At 42.0% G+C, this 16626-nt stretch overlaps 1 protein-coding gene across 3 annotated transcripts in view; it reads right to left on the bottom strand.

Moving 5' to 3' along the window:
• Positions 1–3102: 3102 nt before the first annotated feature.
• The window catches only part of WIPI2 (WD repeat domain, phosphoinositide interacting 2), a 195741-nt gene continuing 182217 nt past the window's right edge, over positions 3103–16626 (bottom strand). For all 3 annotated transcript variants that reach the window (XM_077275602.1, XM_077275603.1, XM_077275604.1), the window contains 2 exons: positions 8976–9103; positions 3103–3759 (listed from right to left, as the gene is read on the bottom strand). In XM_077275602.1, the coding sequence (XP_077131717.1) occupies positions 3647–3759; positions 8976–9103 (241 nt within the window). In that variant the 3' untranslated portion in view covers positions 3103–3646. The remainder of the gene's footprint in view (positions 3760–8975; positions 9104–16626) is intronic.

Below are 16626 nucleotides of genomic sequence, written 5' to 3'. Positions count from 1 at the left end.
CTGTACCGCCCAACCATTTAAATTGAAAACTTAATAAAAACTTTGAAATGAAAAATGTGCGTGTTTTTACCTGCAAATTTTGTTTTGCATCTAATGTAATTCTATGGAGAAAATCTGCACAAATCGCAGCGTACCTGCAGGAGGAAGTGACATATTGCAGACTTTCAAAAACACACCACATCACGTAAAAAAAAAGAAAAAAAATTAGGCATGAGATTTCTATAAATTCCATTCATTTTACTATAATTGGGAGATGCTTTTTTTTGTGCAGTGAAAACATGCATCAAAAACTCATTGTGGGAACTTAAAAGGAGTATTCTCATCTCCAAGATCCTATGTAGTATGCATTATGATAATATTAGCAAATACCTCCAATTAGAAATGTAGTACAGTTTTACTGATTTGCCATGTCTCTTTCCTCACGTGTAGGCATTGTAGGACCTTAGGTATCCATGGTTATGACCACTGTTATAGTGACAGCTAGTTGCTAGTGGACGTAACCATGGATACCTAAGGACCTGCACATGAAGAAAGAGACATAGGGAATCAGAAAAACTATACTACATTTCTAACTGGAGGTATTTGCTAATATTATCACACCTACTACATATTGGGATAGGATCTTGGAGATGGGAATACCTTAAACCTAGATGCCTAAAAACCACGGTACCAGGCAGACCAAAGGTCAATGTATGACATGAGAACCATTAGCATCCTGCAGTCTCAATGTGGTCGATGGGGTGAGAAAGGGAGCACCTTGACTCTCACAACCCGTTAAATGCTACTATCACTATTGATCACAGCATATATTTGGTTAAAGAACGTGTCACTGGTTTCGGGTGTCACTGCAGGAGCTCAGCTGTCAGTTTTAGCTGCAGATACCGCACAGTGTATAGGGGGACACATGGACCCTACCATTGTGTACACAAAGGGGACAGCACTGTGCAGGGGATCACTGCTGTTCCATATGTGCTGGGCCAAAGCAGCTGTATTTGGAGGTGTACAGGTTGATTAGCTGTGAATGGGAGGATTTTTACTTTTACTGGCGCAGCTGCAGAGGGGTGGGCAGGATTATGGGCATGGGGAGCAGTGTATATTCATTCTGAATTTACATATGCTTGACTAGGAGGTGCGCGGCTGTGAATTCTCTGGTGCTTACATAAAAAAATGGAGGCGCTATAACAATAAACGTTACATATTCAGAAAGGGCTGCCCAAGCCCTAATTAATGATACCATTAGTATTGTACTAAAATAATCTCCTGACAGATTCCCTTTGAGCGAAGATCCTGGCACGGGTCGTGCAGTCACAGCTCCTGTGTCCGCTTGATCAATGTGATGTACTTGTATGTCGCGTGTTGGGAAAGTCTTTCCCTCTATGACACATAGGTACATTATATGTTGGGAAAGGTTTAACCCCTTAGTGACGGAGCCAAATTTTTGAAATCTGACCAGTGTCACTTTATGTGGTAATAACTCTGGAATGCTTCAACATATCCCAGTGATTTTGAGAATGTTTTTTCGTGACACATTATACTTTACAATAATGGTAAATTTAGGTTGATATGTTTTGTGTTTATTTATAAAAAATATCATAAATTTGAGAAAAATGTTAAAAAATTAGCAATTTTCAAACTTTGAATGATTATCCCTTTAATCATACCACAGCAAAACATTAATAAATAACATTTCCCTCATGTCTGCTTTACATCAGCACCATTTGTAAATATTATTTTATTTTGCTAGCATTTTAGGAGGTTTAAAAATGTAGCAGTAATTTTTCATTTTTTCAAGGAAATTTACAAAATGTATTTTTTTCGGGACCAATTCATGTTTGAAGTGCCTTTAGGGGTCCTATATATTGGGAAACCCCCACAAGTTATACCATTTTAAAAACAGCACCCCCTGACATATTGAAAACTGCAGTCAGGTAGTTTATTAACCCTTCAGGTGCTTTTCAGGAATTAATGCAAAGTTGCATGATAGAAATGAAAATGTGTATTTTTACCACCTACATGCTTCTAACTTCTGAACAGATTACTACAGCCGTCAGACTCTAAGGCCACTATTTGGTCGTGAATTGCCATGGCAAACATCAGGACCATAAAATCATGATCTGAGGGCACCAATTGGGATAAAGAGGAAGACCCCACACTCTGTTAACCATTTATAATTATGTAGTCACTATTGACAGCAGCATCTAAGGGGTTAAATAGATATGGACGGTGCAAACACTAATCGTGGCTGATGCAGCAAGTTGTCAGCTATAGTGTACAGCCGACAGCTGCTGGATTGTCACCTGTATGGGGATACTATTCTCTTATATCTCAGGTCAGTTAAAAGACATATTGGTGGTCATTAAGGGGTTAAACAAGTTATCCAAGGGGTAAGTGATCACATATTGATCAGTGGGGGTTTAACTGCTGGGTCTCGCACAAATATGGCACTTTTACCAGCATTAGAATTACGGAGCTGTGTGCATGCCCGACAACCTCTCCATTCATTCTCTATGGGGATGCCGGAAAAAGCACAGGGCAGTAGTTGGCAGCCCCGTAGGTAGAGTGGAGCAGCAGTCAAACATGCACATATCTGCTCCATTCTAACAGAGATTATAGTGCTCTTTTCTGCTGATCAGTGTCAGTCTTTGCGGTTGGACCTGTACAATTTACTACATTGGTACCAGCTCTGTGAGGAGATCATAACTTATTTTCACCTGAACACCCCTTTAAGTCTTTGGTATTGTGTGGCAAAGTAATGAATTATTAATTTTAATTTAGTAGAGCAGAGTCTGTCTTACACTGAGACTAATTGCAAAGAGCAAGCAAATTGCAGTTTTAAATATTAAAGTGGTTGACTATGATTAAAATAAAGGGTCTGCCTTTCACAAAACCACCCCCTTGTATGGGGTGTGCCTGGAATTGCAGCTCAGCCCACTTGTTAATGTATGGTGTTAGAAAACATAGCTGCTGTTTCTCAAACAGCGCATCTGGGTTGTGTCTAGTACCACCACTCAGCTCAACTGGGGAGCTACACCACAACAACCTGGGGACATGTGTGACACTGTTTTTAGAAGAGCCATTTATTTATATTCTTTTACACCCTCCTTAATTATGTATTTGCTTTATTAGTGGTTCAATTAACACAAATGAGCAAAATGTTGAAGTTTAAAACATGTTGAATTACCTTTACTACCCAACTTAAGTAGAAATTTTGCAGTACCAAAACCAGCAGCGGAGAGGCAAGTTATCATACAATCCCCAGCTTATTAATCATCTGCTTTTCACTTTAGGTCACCCTCACCCACACAATTGGAATATATATACACATTAATTAAAAAGAGGCAAAAGTCAAAATAGTTTAGTTGTTTCTATTTTTTTTCTCTAAATTTGGTTGGCACAAAGCAACATGCTAAGCGACAGATCCTATTTTATTTTGGCAACCAAACAAGCTAAAAATTGCACTGAAAGTGAAGTGAAAATATCAGAATTTCCCCCACTGTTAAAAATAATCCACTTGTACTTTGCTGAATTTTGAAGTGTTTTCAAATCTTGCCTGATCCCCAAATTAGTCCATAGGAGCAAACACAAGAGATTCCAAAATGTCTTCTTGCAGTTTTATGTCTATGTTGAGGAACAACTGATAAGTTATTCACTCCGTTCTCAACACCATGGGTGGGTTTTCACTGTCTTCATCTAGTCGAAGAGCATGGGTTTCATCTTCTAAGCTGGTCCCTCCCACAGCTCCAAGCTCATCAGAAAAGGCTATGAAAATATGAAAACAATATCTCTTAAGTGTTCATTTTTAATTTCATACGTGTATATTTTTTAGTTACGTCGAAAGAAAAAGATATTCAGACCCACCAAAATATGCAGTTAAAGCAAATCTGTCACCAGGTTCTTACTACCCAATCCAAGCGCAGCGAAATGTAGAGCCAGAGACCCAGTTTGCAGTGATGTATCACTTACTCGGCTGCTTAGTATAATTTTTATAAAATCACTGTTTTATCAGCAGGAGATTATCACTACAGGACTAGTAAACCTACCATGTAGTGCAACCAGACACCCATCGCTGATTGGCAGCTCTGTGCTTCTGCATAATGTACACAGAAAGCTGCCAATCAGTGGTGTGGGTGGGGTTATACAGAGCTCAGCATTCAGAGAACTGCTACATCTACAGCAGATAAAACTGATTTTAATCAAAACTGGAGCCACCAGTAAGTTAGGTGATCCTTCACTGGAATCAGCGTCTCTGCCCCTACATTATGCTGCTTTAGATAGGGTAACAAGAACATGGTAACAGATCTACTTTATAGGGGCTGCCCGGATAAATAAAATGTTGCCTAAAAACTTGGGTTTTCCTAAAAATAATGAGCTATCCAATACTCACCTGCTGTTTCCCGCTGTGGAAAAAAGTTAACTGATTAGCTGCCAAATAGTTGACTGCTAATATGTTTAATCTACAATGGAGACGCAAAAAAAACCAAAAAACTTTATTCGGCTAAGCAACACTATTACATTGTGTGTCCAATACAACATGAAAAACTTGGTTTAAATGTCTTCTTTAACCCTTTCAACCCCAAAGCCTGTTTTCACCTTCCGGACCAGGCCAAAGTTTACAATTCTGACCACTGTCACTTTACGTAGTAATAACCCTGGAATGCTTCAACAGATCCTGGCGATTCTGAGAATGTTTTTTCGTGACACAGTTTTATTTGTGATATTATTGGAAACTTAGTGAAAATTTCAAAATTTTCAGTTTTATGCCCTTAAACTAGATAGTTATATAACACAATATACCGTATATACTCGAGTATAAGCCGAGATTTTCAGCCCAAATTTTTGGGCTGAAAGTGCCCCCTCGGCTTATACTCGAGTCACGGTCGGCGGTGGGGTCGGCGGGTGAGGGGGAGAGGGCGCTGAGGCATACTCACCTAGTCCCGTCGTTCCTGGCGCTCCCCCTGCCCGTCCCACGGTCTCCGGGTGCAGCAGCCTCTTCCCCTGAGCGGTCACGTGGGACCGCTCATTAGAGAAATGAATAGGCTGCTCCACCTCCCATAGGGGCGGAGCCGCCTATTCATTTCTCTAATGAAGCGGTGCCGGTGACCGCTGATAGAGGAAGAGGCTGCGGCACCGAAGACCAGCTGTCCGGGGGAAGGAGCCAGGGACGTCGGGAGCAGGTAAGTATCGCATATTCACCCGTCCTCGTTCCACACGCCGGGCGCTGTCTCCATCTTCCCGGCGTCTCTCTCTCTCCTCACTGACTGTGCAGGTCAGAGGGCGCGATGACGCATATAGTGTGCGCGCCGCCCTCTGCCTGATCAGTCAGTGCAGGGAGACGCCGGGAAGATGGCGCCGAGGAGCTGCAAGCAAGACAGGTGAGTATGTGTTTTATTATTTTTATTGCAGCAGCAGCACAGCTATGGGGCAATAATGGACGGTGCAGAGCACTATATGGCACAGCTATGGGGCAATGGTGCAGAGCACTATATGGCACAGCTATGGGGCAATGGTGCAGAGCACTATATGGCACAGCTATGGGGCAACGGTGCAGAGCACTATATGGCACAGCTATGGGGCAGTAATGGTGCAGAGCACTATATGGCACAGCTATGGGGCAGTAATGGTGCAGAGCACTATATGGCACAGCTATGGGGCAATAATGGTGCAGAGCACTATATGGCACAGCTATGGGGCAGTAATGGTGCAGAGCACTATATGGCACAGCTATGGGGCAATAATGGTGCAGAGCACTATATGGCACAGCTATGGGGCAATAATGATGCAGAGCACTGTATGGCACAGCTATGGGGCAATAATGGTGCAGAGCACTATATGGCACAGCTATGGGGCAATAATGGTGCAGAGCACTGTATGGCACAGCTATGGGGCAATAATGGTGCAGAGCACTGTATGGCACAGCTATGGGGCAATAATGGACGGTGCAGAGCACTATATGGCACAGCTATGGGGCAATAATGGTGCAGAGCACTATATGGCACAGCTATGGGGCAATAATGGTGCAGAGCACTGTATGGCACAGCTATGGGGCAATAATAATGCAGAGCACTGTATGGCACAGCTATGGGGCAATAATGGTGCAGAGCACTGTATGGCACAGCTATGGGGCAATAATGGACGGTGCAGAGCACTATATGGCACAGCTATGGGGCAATAATGGTGCAGAGCACTGTATGGCACAGCTATGGGGCAATAATGGACGGTGCGGAGCACTATATGGCACAGCTATGGGGCAATAATGGTGCAGAGCACTGTATGGCACAGCTATGGGACAATAATGGTGCAGAGCACTATATGGCACAGCTATGGGGCAATAATGAACGGTGCAGAGCACTATATGGCACAGCTATGGGGCAATAATGGTGCAGAGCACTATATGGCACAGCTATGGGGCCATAATGAACAGTATGGAGCATCTATTTTTATTTTTGAAATTCACCGGTAGCTGCTGCATTTTCCACCCTAGGCTTATACTCGAGTCAATAAGTTTTCCCAGTTTTTTGTGGCAAAATTAGGGGGGTCGGCTTATACTCGGGTCGGCTTATACTCGAGTATATACGGTAACTTTTTTTGTTAGGCTAAGTTCAAACTGCGTTAGCAGCAGCCCGCATATCAGTCAGCACATACGCTAACGGGCTGCTGCTAGCGCAAGTGCCGGCGTTTGCATCCCGCTAGCGCAGATAGAGCTCTGCTAGCTCTATCTGCGCTAGCAGTGACGGACCCGGAAACGCTGCAGCCCGCGTCTCAGGGTCCGTCACTCAATGACGGCACATCGCTAGCGAACGCCCACTGTGGGCGTGCGCTAGCGATGCATCCGCCATTGCACTCAATGGCTGCGTTAACGGACTACGTTACACCGCGTTATGCCGCGGTGTAACCTAGTCCATTAAACGGGTCACACTAACGCAGTGTGAACCCAGCCTTAGGAAGTTAGAAGTTTGTAATTTTCTTTTAGGGACCACATCCCGTTTGAAGTGACTTTAAGATGCCTATATGAAAGAAAATACTCAAAAGTGACACCATTTTCAGAAACTGCACCCCTCATAGTGCTCAAAGCCACATTCAATAAGTCTATTAACCCTTCAGGGGCTTCACAGGAAATAAAGCAATGTTAAAGGAAGAAATTAAAATATTAATTTTTTCCACAAAAAGGTTGCTTTAGCCCCAAATGTTTCATTCCAATATTCCATATGTGGTGGAAAGCTACTGTATGGGAACACGGCAGGGCTGGGAAGGGATGAGCACTTTTTGACTTTTGAAGTGCAAAATTGGCAGGAACAGACAACAGAGGCCATGCTGTGTTTGCAGAGCCCCTGATGTGCATAAACAGTGGAAACCTTCCCACAAGTGACACCATTTTGGTAACTAGACCCCCTCTAGATGTGTGGTGAACCCCCAGGTGCTTCACAAAATTTGATAACGTTGAGCCTTGGAAATGGAAAAAATACTTCTTTCACACAAAAATGTTGATTTAGCCCCCAAATATTCATTTTCAAAAGGGTAACAGGAGAAACCGGATCGTAAAATTTGTTGTGCAATTTCCTGAGTATGTCGATATCCCATGTGTGATGGAAACTACTGTTTTTGGCACACTACCAAACTCTGGAAGAAGCGACATTTTTGAGAGCAGACTTTGATGGAATGATCTGTGGGCGCCGTTATGCGTTAGGAGAGCCCCTGATGTGCCTAAACAGTGGAGAACCCTGACAATTTTATTAAAAAAAAAATTGCTTTTACATTGCTGTGTTCTGAGAGCTTCTGCTTTTTTATATTTCTCCACTGACTGAGAATTGGTCATTATCAGAGTTAACAACTCAGGTAAAATCTGTACTCAGTGAAGGCTGACTTCCTATTACATGTAAATTAAACAGGATACATAGTTAACATTGTTTTAATTTAAAAAAAAAAGTAAAAGCCATCTCACCACAACAAGGTGTACCCCAATCGGGACGATAACTAACTCTTGTAGTTCACCTCACTGTGTGTCAGCAGATGTAAAAATAGATAAGGACATAGTAGGATCTGGGTCCCCACTGTTCAGACACCGGCCCGTGGAAAGCCATATGAACCCACTTCATGTGAAGCACAAGCATTTTTACATGTTGGAAAGTGGTTACAGAGCTCTGTCTTAATGAAAACCATGAGAAAATTAATGGGATAAAAAATGGTTATAAAAAATAATGATCCAAAAAAACTGTGTTTAATTTATGGAAAAGGCTAAGCAAACATGCTGTTGTCTGCAACTTCTTGCACAAACGTAGAGCTCAACATCCTTCACAGCAATTTCAGAATGCACCCTAGAGATTTGACGTACAGTGGCATGGAAAAGTTTGGGCACCCCTGGTCAAAATTACTGTTATTGTGAACAGTTAAGTAAGTTGAAGATGAAATGATCTCTAAAAAGATGACACATTTCATTTGTATTTTAGGCAACAAAATATATAGTTATTTTTTACATTTTCAAGATAACAAAAAGGAAAATGAGCTAAACCAAAAGTTTGGGCACCCTGCATCGTTGGTGACTAGTAACAGCCCCTTTTGCAAGTATTTTGCTGCTTTTTGCAGCCAGCCAAGAGTCTTCCAACTCTTGTTTGAGGGATTTTCATCCATTTTTCCTTGGAATATTCTTCCAGTTCTGGGAGATTCCTGTGTCGGCTTGCATGCAATGCTATTTTGAGGTCCAGCCACAGATTTTCAATGATGTTCAGATCAGGTGACTGAGTGCCATTGTAAACCTTCAGCTTGCGTCTTTTGAGATAGCCTATTGTGGATTTTGAGGTGTGTTTAGGGGTCTGGCAGCCATCTCCCATATGATGGCATACAGCTGCTATTCTATGCAGTCACATTGTAGAACATCAATGCAGAGTAGGACAAGGATTGCCCAGACGTTTTAAGTCTATGAGTGTTCAACACATAGTTAAATAAAATAAATCATGTTAATGCTTGAAATAGTGTCTTACCATGACTTGTTGGTGATGTTGAGTAGGTATCTTTTGTGGCTGCAGCACTATAGTTCTTTGAAACAAATGGTCTATCATGTGATGCAGACTCTAAAATTTCATTGGCAGGTTCCATACTTCCATCTAACCTATTTAGAAAAAAAAGAGTAACATTGCAAAAATATAACAAAACTACAAGACAATAGCACTTTTTCCAAATTTTTGCCATATATGCATTTTCTGCCTTTCTCGGGACAATAGTGAACTGTTTGGTTCCCTTATCTTGTTTGATTTATTTTTCCCTTCCCCATACTGACAAAGTTCACATGGAAATGCTGTGCATCCTGCCGCACTCAGATTGACCAGTGATTCATTAAGGCCATGTGCACACGTTCAGTATTTTTCGCTATAAAAACGTGATTAAAACGCGAAAAAAACGCTAACATATGCCTCCCATTATTTTCAGTGTATTCCGCATTTTTTGTGCAAATGTAGCCTTTTTTTCCGCGAAAAAATCACATCGCGGAAAAAAAAGCAACATGTTCATTAAAATGCGGAATTGCAGGGGATTCCGCACACCTAGGAGTGCATTGATCTGCTTACTTCCCGCACGGGGCTGTGCACACCATGCGGGAAGTAAGCAGATTATGTGCGGTTGGTACCCAGGGTGGAGGAGAGGAGACTCTCCTCCACGGACTGGGCACCATATAATTGGTCAAAAAAAAAGAATTAAAATAAAAAATAGTCCTATACTCACCTTCGATGTCTTCCCGCCTCTCCGTTGCATGCTGCCGCTTCGGTTTCTATAGCTGGTGTGCGGTGAAGGACCTGCGATGACGTCACGGTCTTGTGATTGGTCGAGACCGGTCATGTGACCGCTCACGTGACCGCGACGTCATGGAAGGTCCTGAACCACACTGGCATTTATAGGAACGGACGCCTGCAGGTGAGTATAACCATTTTTTGTATTTTTTTTATTATTTTTAAACATTCTATCTTTTACTATAGATGCTGCATAGGCAGCATCTATAGTAAAAAGATGGTCACACTTGTCAAACGCTATGTTTGACAAGTGTGACCAACCTGTCAGTCAGTTTTCCAAGCGATGCTACAGATCGCTTGGAAAACTTTAGCATTCTGCAAGCTAATTACGCTTGCAGAATGCTTAAAAAACGTGAAAAAAACGGAAAAAAACGCAAAAAAAAAAATGCGGATTTCTTGCAGAAAATTTCCGGTTTTCTTCAGGAAATTTCTGCAAGAAATCCAGACGTGTGCACATACCCTAAAGTTAATCTTGCAATTCAATGTGCAACTTGAGACACAACTTTAGTTTGATTCTTGAAGAAGTTTCCCTGAAGTGAATGATGAATGAAATGCTCTAGATCACAACTTAGATAAAAAAATATATTATATTGCATATTCCATATTGTCTTTCATGGTGTTTTTTTTTCTATTACATACATTTATTTCAAGTGCTCCTATCTAAATAGATTATTTTTGTCTTGGCATTGCGGAGATCTTTTGCTTAGTGACTGGAATCAATTGCAACACTTTAACCTCTTTCTGTCCTTGGATGGAATAGTACGTCCGAGGACAGAACATCTGCTTTGATGCGGGTTCCGGCGGAGAGCCCGCAACAGCTGACATGTGCCCGCAGTAGGTGCGGGTGGAATAGCGATCCGCCCGCGCCTATTAACTAGTTAAATGCCGCTGTCGGGACGGAAATGTGCGCATTGCTGACCCCTGTCACGTGATCGGGGTCAGCGATGCGTTGGCATGACAACCAGAGTTCTCCTGAAGACCTCTATGCTTGTTGATGCCAGATTGCTGTGAGCCACCCTGTGGTCGGCGCTCATAGCAATGCTGCAATTCGGCTACATAGGAGCGATCTGAGCATCGCTTCTATGTAGCAGAGCCGATCAGGCTATGCCAGCTTCTAGCCTCCCATGGAGGCTATTGAAGCATGGCAAAAGTAAAAAAAAAAAAAAGTTTTAAAAAATATGAAAAAAATAAAAAAATATATAAAAGTTAAAAACACGGGGTTTTTTTTTGCCCTATTCAAAATAAAACAATAAAAAAATCAAACATACACATATGTAAGGATTAACCTGATTGCTAAATGGCGTAGCGACACTGCATAACATGCAATAACGGGCGATCAAAAGAACGTATCTTCACCAAAATGGTATCATTAAAAATGTCAGCTCTGCATGCATAAGATAAGCCCTCACCCAACCCCAGATCACAAAAAATGGAGACGCTACCGGTAACGGAAAATTGCGCAATTTTTTTTTTAGCAAAGTTTGGACTTTTTTTTACCACTTAGATAAAAAATAACCTAGACATGTTTGGTGCCTATGAACTCGTAATGACCTGGAGAATCATAATGGCAAGTCAGTTTTAGCATTTAGTGAACCTAGCAAAAAAGCCAAGCAAAAAACAAGCGTGGGATTGTACTTTTTTGCAATTTCAGCACGCTTGGAATTTTTTCCCCGTTTTCTAGTACACGATATGCTAAAACCAATGATGTTGTTCAAAAGTACAACTCGTCCCGCAAAAAATAAGCCCTCACATGGCCATATTGACAGAAAAATAAAAAAGTTACGGCTCTGGAAAGAAGGGGAGCGAAAAACAAAAAAAGCTGGTGTCATTAAGGTGTTAAAGGGGATGACCCCTTTCAATAAACTTTTGTCTATGGGCTCAGTTACGTGTAAGAATAGCACCAAACTGAGTTTTACTTACCGTTCCTAGGTCTAGCACTGTTTCTCCACATCTGCCTGGTCTTTGTAGATTAGTTGCAGTGTTGATGTCACGTGACACCACGGCAGCCAATCACTGAACTAAGCAGCTTGTGCTGTGGACATCGCGGGAGCCGCTGTGCTAAATGACTGGAGGCAGCATTCTCGACGTGACGCCACCACTGCAACTAAATAACAGAGAACTTGGGCAGCAGAAAAGCAGCACTGAACCCCAGGGTGTACAAGTAATTTGGAGTTATTTTATCTAACTGAACTAATAAGTTTGCTTAAAGGCATTTGTTCCTAGGGCTTATAGGACACCAACTATGATGAAAAAAATGAAGCTGAGAAGTGAAGATGAATGCCCGAGATTTAGTAGAGAAGAAGCTGACCTACTACATATGTTTTGGTCATGCCCCAAGCTTGGAGGGCTCAGGGGGGATGTGGATAAATTGGTCAGAGAGGTGTTTAATGTACATTTGGACATGAAACCAAAAACGCGTATCCTGTGATATCTGGGGGATTGTGGTATTAATGCATCTATTCAATTGGGAATAGGCAAAATTTTGTATCATACAAGAAAGTGTATTGCCAGGCAATGGCTCTCGTGAAGTCCGCCCGGGATTGAACAGATAATTAGAGACTTGAATAACACCATTCTAGTGGAGAAAAAGTTATATATTAAAAGAGGTGATGTAAAGAAATTTCGGGAACAATGGAGAAAATGGATCAAATGTACCCGGGCCGTTTCAGGGGCCCTCGCTGGAGATGTGATATTTAATACATTTATGTTAGAGTAGGATATAGAAGGGCATAGGAATTTTATGATCTGAAGAATGAATGCATTAGTGAATATTGCAGAAGTAAACACATAGGAAAATAAATCATACCAGACAAGGGGAAGGTAAGAGGGGTGTTTTTGGGGGGAAGAGTTTAATTAGGGGGGGAGGGAAGGTTTTGTTAATTGGTTTAAAATAAAATTTTAAAGTTATACCATGATACAATATAGGTATGATTATAACAATGTCTTGAAAATGGATGGATTTACAGTGATATGAAAAACAAGAATGTAATATGAATTGCTGGGAAATTGTGATTGTCATAATAAAAATGGTTTTGATTAAAAAAAAAGTTTGCTTAAAGGGGATAACTTCATTAACCCCTTCACCCCCGAGCCTGTTTTCACCTTCCTGATGGACCAATGTTTTCAATTCTGACCACTGTCACTTTATGAGGTAATAACCTCTGGAACGTTTTAATGGATCCCACTGATTCTGAAATTGATTTTTTCATGACATATTGTACTTCATGTTAGTGGTAAATTTTGGTCGATATCATTTAGCGTTTATTTATGAAAACAGCAAAAACTTGACAAAAAAATTAAAATTTTTTGCAATTTTCAAGCTTTTCAAATTGTTATGCTTTAACCCCTTCACCCCAAGTCTGTTTTCACCTTCATGACCAGGACAAATTTTACAATTCTAACCAGTGTCACTTTATGCGTTAATAACTCTGGAATGTTTCAACGGATCCCACTGATTCAGAAAATGCTTTTTTCGTGACATATTGTACTTCACGATAGTGGTAAAATTTGTTTAATATGACTTGCATTTATTTATGAAACTATCAGGAATTTGGCAAATTTTGAAATTTCATAATTTTCTAACTTTTAATTTTTATGCCCTTAAACCAGACAGTTACCGTATTTTGTGAATTATAAGAAGCACCCCAAATTTTGAGGTGCAAAATAGAATTACACTTACTGATAATTGGGTTTCTAAGACCCTCCACGACAGCACACAGGAGGTTGCCTCTCCATCCTAATTAGGAACAGGAAACAAGAGGTTTAAATAGCCCTCCCCTTCCCTCAATCCCCAGTGTTTTCCAAAAACCACACAGAATGAATGCTTGAGTTTTTTTATTTACACTAAGGAATCCAATGAATATAACTTATTAGTGAGGGAAATTACCCGTGCTGTCGTGGAGGGTCTTAGAAACCCAATTACCAGTAAGTGTAATTCTATTTTCTCTAATCCCATCCACGACAGCAAACAGGAGAAATACCAAAGAATAATGGTTAGGGAGGGACAACAGCCTGTAGGACTTTCCTGCCAAAAGCTATATCTCTTATAGACATTAGATCTAATCTGCAGTAGTTAGTGAAGGTATGGACCGAGGACCGAGGTCTCTTATAGACATTAGATCTAATCTGCAGTAGTTAGTGAAGGTATGGACCGAGGACCAGGTAGCAGCTCTGCAAATCTCCTCCATGGACGCATTGGCCCTTTCCGCCCCGGAGACGGCGATGGCTCTAGTAGAATGGGCCTTTAGTGATTCAGGAGGAGATTGGTCCTGATTTCTATAAGTGTCCATGATCGCTTTCTTGATCCAGTTTGCCAGGGAGCTCTTGGAGGCTCTCTTTCCCTTGTTTGGTTCACCATACTGGACAAAAAGATTCTGATCTTTCCTCCAAGGTTTTGTTTGATTCAGGTAGAAGAGAACAGTCTGTCATACACCCAGAGAATGGAATCCTGCTTCTCTCTCGTTTCCTGGATTGTCACAGAAGGAGGGCAGAATTATTTCTTGGGACCTGTGGAAGTCAGGTGTCACTTTTGGCAAGAAAGACGGGTCTAGGCAGAATATTATTCTGTCGTCCAGAATTCTTAAATAAGGCTCCCTGATGGATAGAGTCTGAATCTCGCCCACTCTTCTGGTCGTTGTAATGGCTACAAGTAGTGCCGCTTTCTAGGACAATCTGTCTATCTGGATATGGTCCATAGCTTTGAACGTTGGAATAGTTAGACCTTTCAGTGCTATATTCAAGTCCCAAGATGGAACTATGTTGGATTTTCTTGGATGGATTCTGGAGGCAGTTGACATGAATCTCCTTAACCATCGATGGTCTGCCAGGTTCTGGTCAAAGTAGGAACTCAAGGCCGACACCTGGACCTTAAAGGTACTTGGTTTTAGTCCTTTGGATAAGCCGTCCTGTAGGAAGTCTAGGATTTTTGCCATGTTAGGGTGAAAGGGATCTATGGGAGTGGACCCATACCACACCGAGAAGGTCTTCCATACTTTGGAATAGATAGCATTTGTGACCTGTTTTCTACTTTTCTGTAAAGTGGATATGATGGCATCTGAGAGGTCTGTGGCTCTCAGAATTGTGGTTTCAGAAGCCAGGCTTCCAAGCATAGGCTGTGGGGAGCCGGGTGAAAAATGGGACATTGACATAGAAGGTGGTGGTCCAGTGGTAGGGTTAGAGGCTCTTTTGAGCTCAACCGTTTCAGGGCTCCAAACCAGCTCCTCTTTGGCCAGAGGTGGGCAATCAGGATGGTTTTGACACTGTCTGTTCTGATCTTCTGCAGAGTCTTTGGTAACAACGGAATTGGAGGGAATGCATAGGCTAACTTGAAGCTCCACGGGTGAGCGAAGGCATCCACCCTTGAATGGGTTTTGCTTGGACCTATGGAGAAGTACAGCTTAGTTTTGGCATTTTCTCGGCTTGCGAACAGGTCCACCTCCGGGAGACCCCATTTTTTGGTTATATCTTCGAATACCTTATTGAGGCTCCATTCCCCTGGGTCTATATTTGTCCTGCTCAGAAAATCCACTTCGATGTTGTCAGATCCTTTTAGGTGGAGAGCCGATAAAGACAGGAGGTGATATTCTGCCCAACAGAAAATTCTTGCTCAGACCTGCTGCAGACTCCCTAATTTTGTGCTGCTGCCTTGATGACGTAGATGAACAACGGTGGTCATGTTGTCGGAGTAAACTCGGACATGAGTTCCCTGGATTACTGGCTTTGCTTCTCTCAGTGCTTCCTCTACCGCTCTCAATTTTCAGAAATTGGAGGACTGGTTGTTTATCTTTTTGGGCCAGAATCCCCGAAAGACACCCTGTGATGTCACTGCTCCCCAACCGCGTTTGCTGGCGTCTATTGTAACTAACAACATTGGATATTGAATCCAAGGTATACCCTTTGCCAGATTTCCTCGGCTGAGCCACGAGTTGAGAAATAGCTTTACATGATGAGGAAGAGAGATTCTTGTACTGAGTGTCTCTGGGCTTCTGTTCCAGCGGGAGAGGATAAACTTCTGGAGTATCCTTGAGTGAGCTTGGGCCTAGGGAATTGCCTGAATACATGATATAATCAAGCCCAGTACTGACAATGCGAATCTTGAGGTCACAGTCTTCTGAGTTTTTAGGGTGTGAACCCTTGATCTTAAACATAATTGTTTGGCGACCGGAAGAAAGGACTTCTGGTTTTGGGAATCTAGAAGGACTCTTAAAAAGACTTTCTTGGTTGATAGGTTCAGGACTGATTCCTCTTGATTTACGATCCAGCCTAGAGATGTTAGTTTATGTAGGACTGATCGAAGATGCCCTCTTAGAGTGGTACTGGAAGGAGCTATAATAAGAAGGTCGTCCAGGTACGGGATGATGCAGATGTCCTGCTTCCTGAAGGCTACTACTTCTACCATAATCTTTGTGAATGTTCAGGGTGCCGATGATATGCCGAAGGGAAGTACCCTGAACTGGAAGTGATGTACTTCCCGGCCTAGGGTGACTGCAAATCTCAGATACCGATGGTAGGTTGGATGGATGGGCACATGGCAGTATGCCCATAAAGAGTAGTAGTAAAGATTATTATTATTCTGCCTCTTGGAGGTCTATGGTGGCCATGGCAAAGTTCTTCCCGATTAATGGTATTGTAGTTTTTACCGATTCCATTTTGAATCGTCGATACACGATGTATTGGTTTAGTCACTTCAGCTTGATGATAACCCGGTAATCCCCACTTGGCATTTTTATAAGAAATACCCGGGAGTAGTGGCCCTGCCCCTGCTCTGCTTCCGGAACAGGTGATATCACTGCGGAGGATAGCATCTGCTGGAGTTCTGTATACAGAATTTTTTTAAGTCTTAAAGATGGAA

Source organism: Ranitomeya variabilis, chromosome 7 (assembly GCF_051348905.1).
Source record: "Ranitomeya variabilis isolate aRanVar5 chromosome 7, aRanVar5.hap1, whole genome shotgun sequence".
Classification (NCBI taxonomy): domain Eukaryota; kingdom Metazoa; phylum Chordata; class Amphibia; order Anura; family Dendrobatidae; genus Ranitomeya; species Ranitomeya variabilis.
Note: the sequence above shows the minus strand (reverse complement) of the source record. Positions and strands in the feature narration are given on the sequence as shown.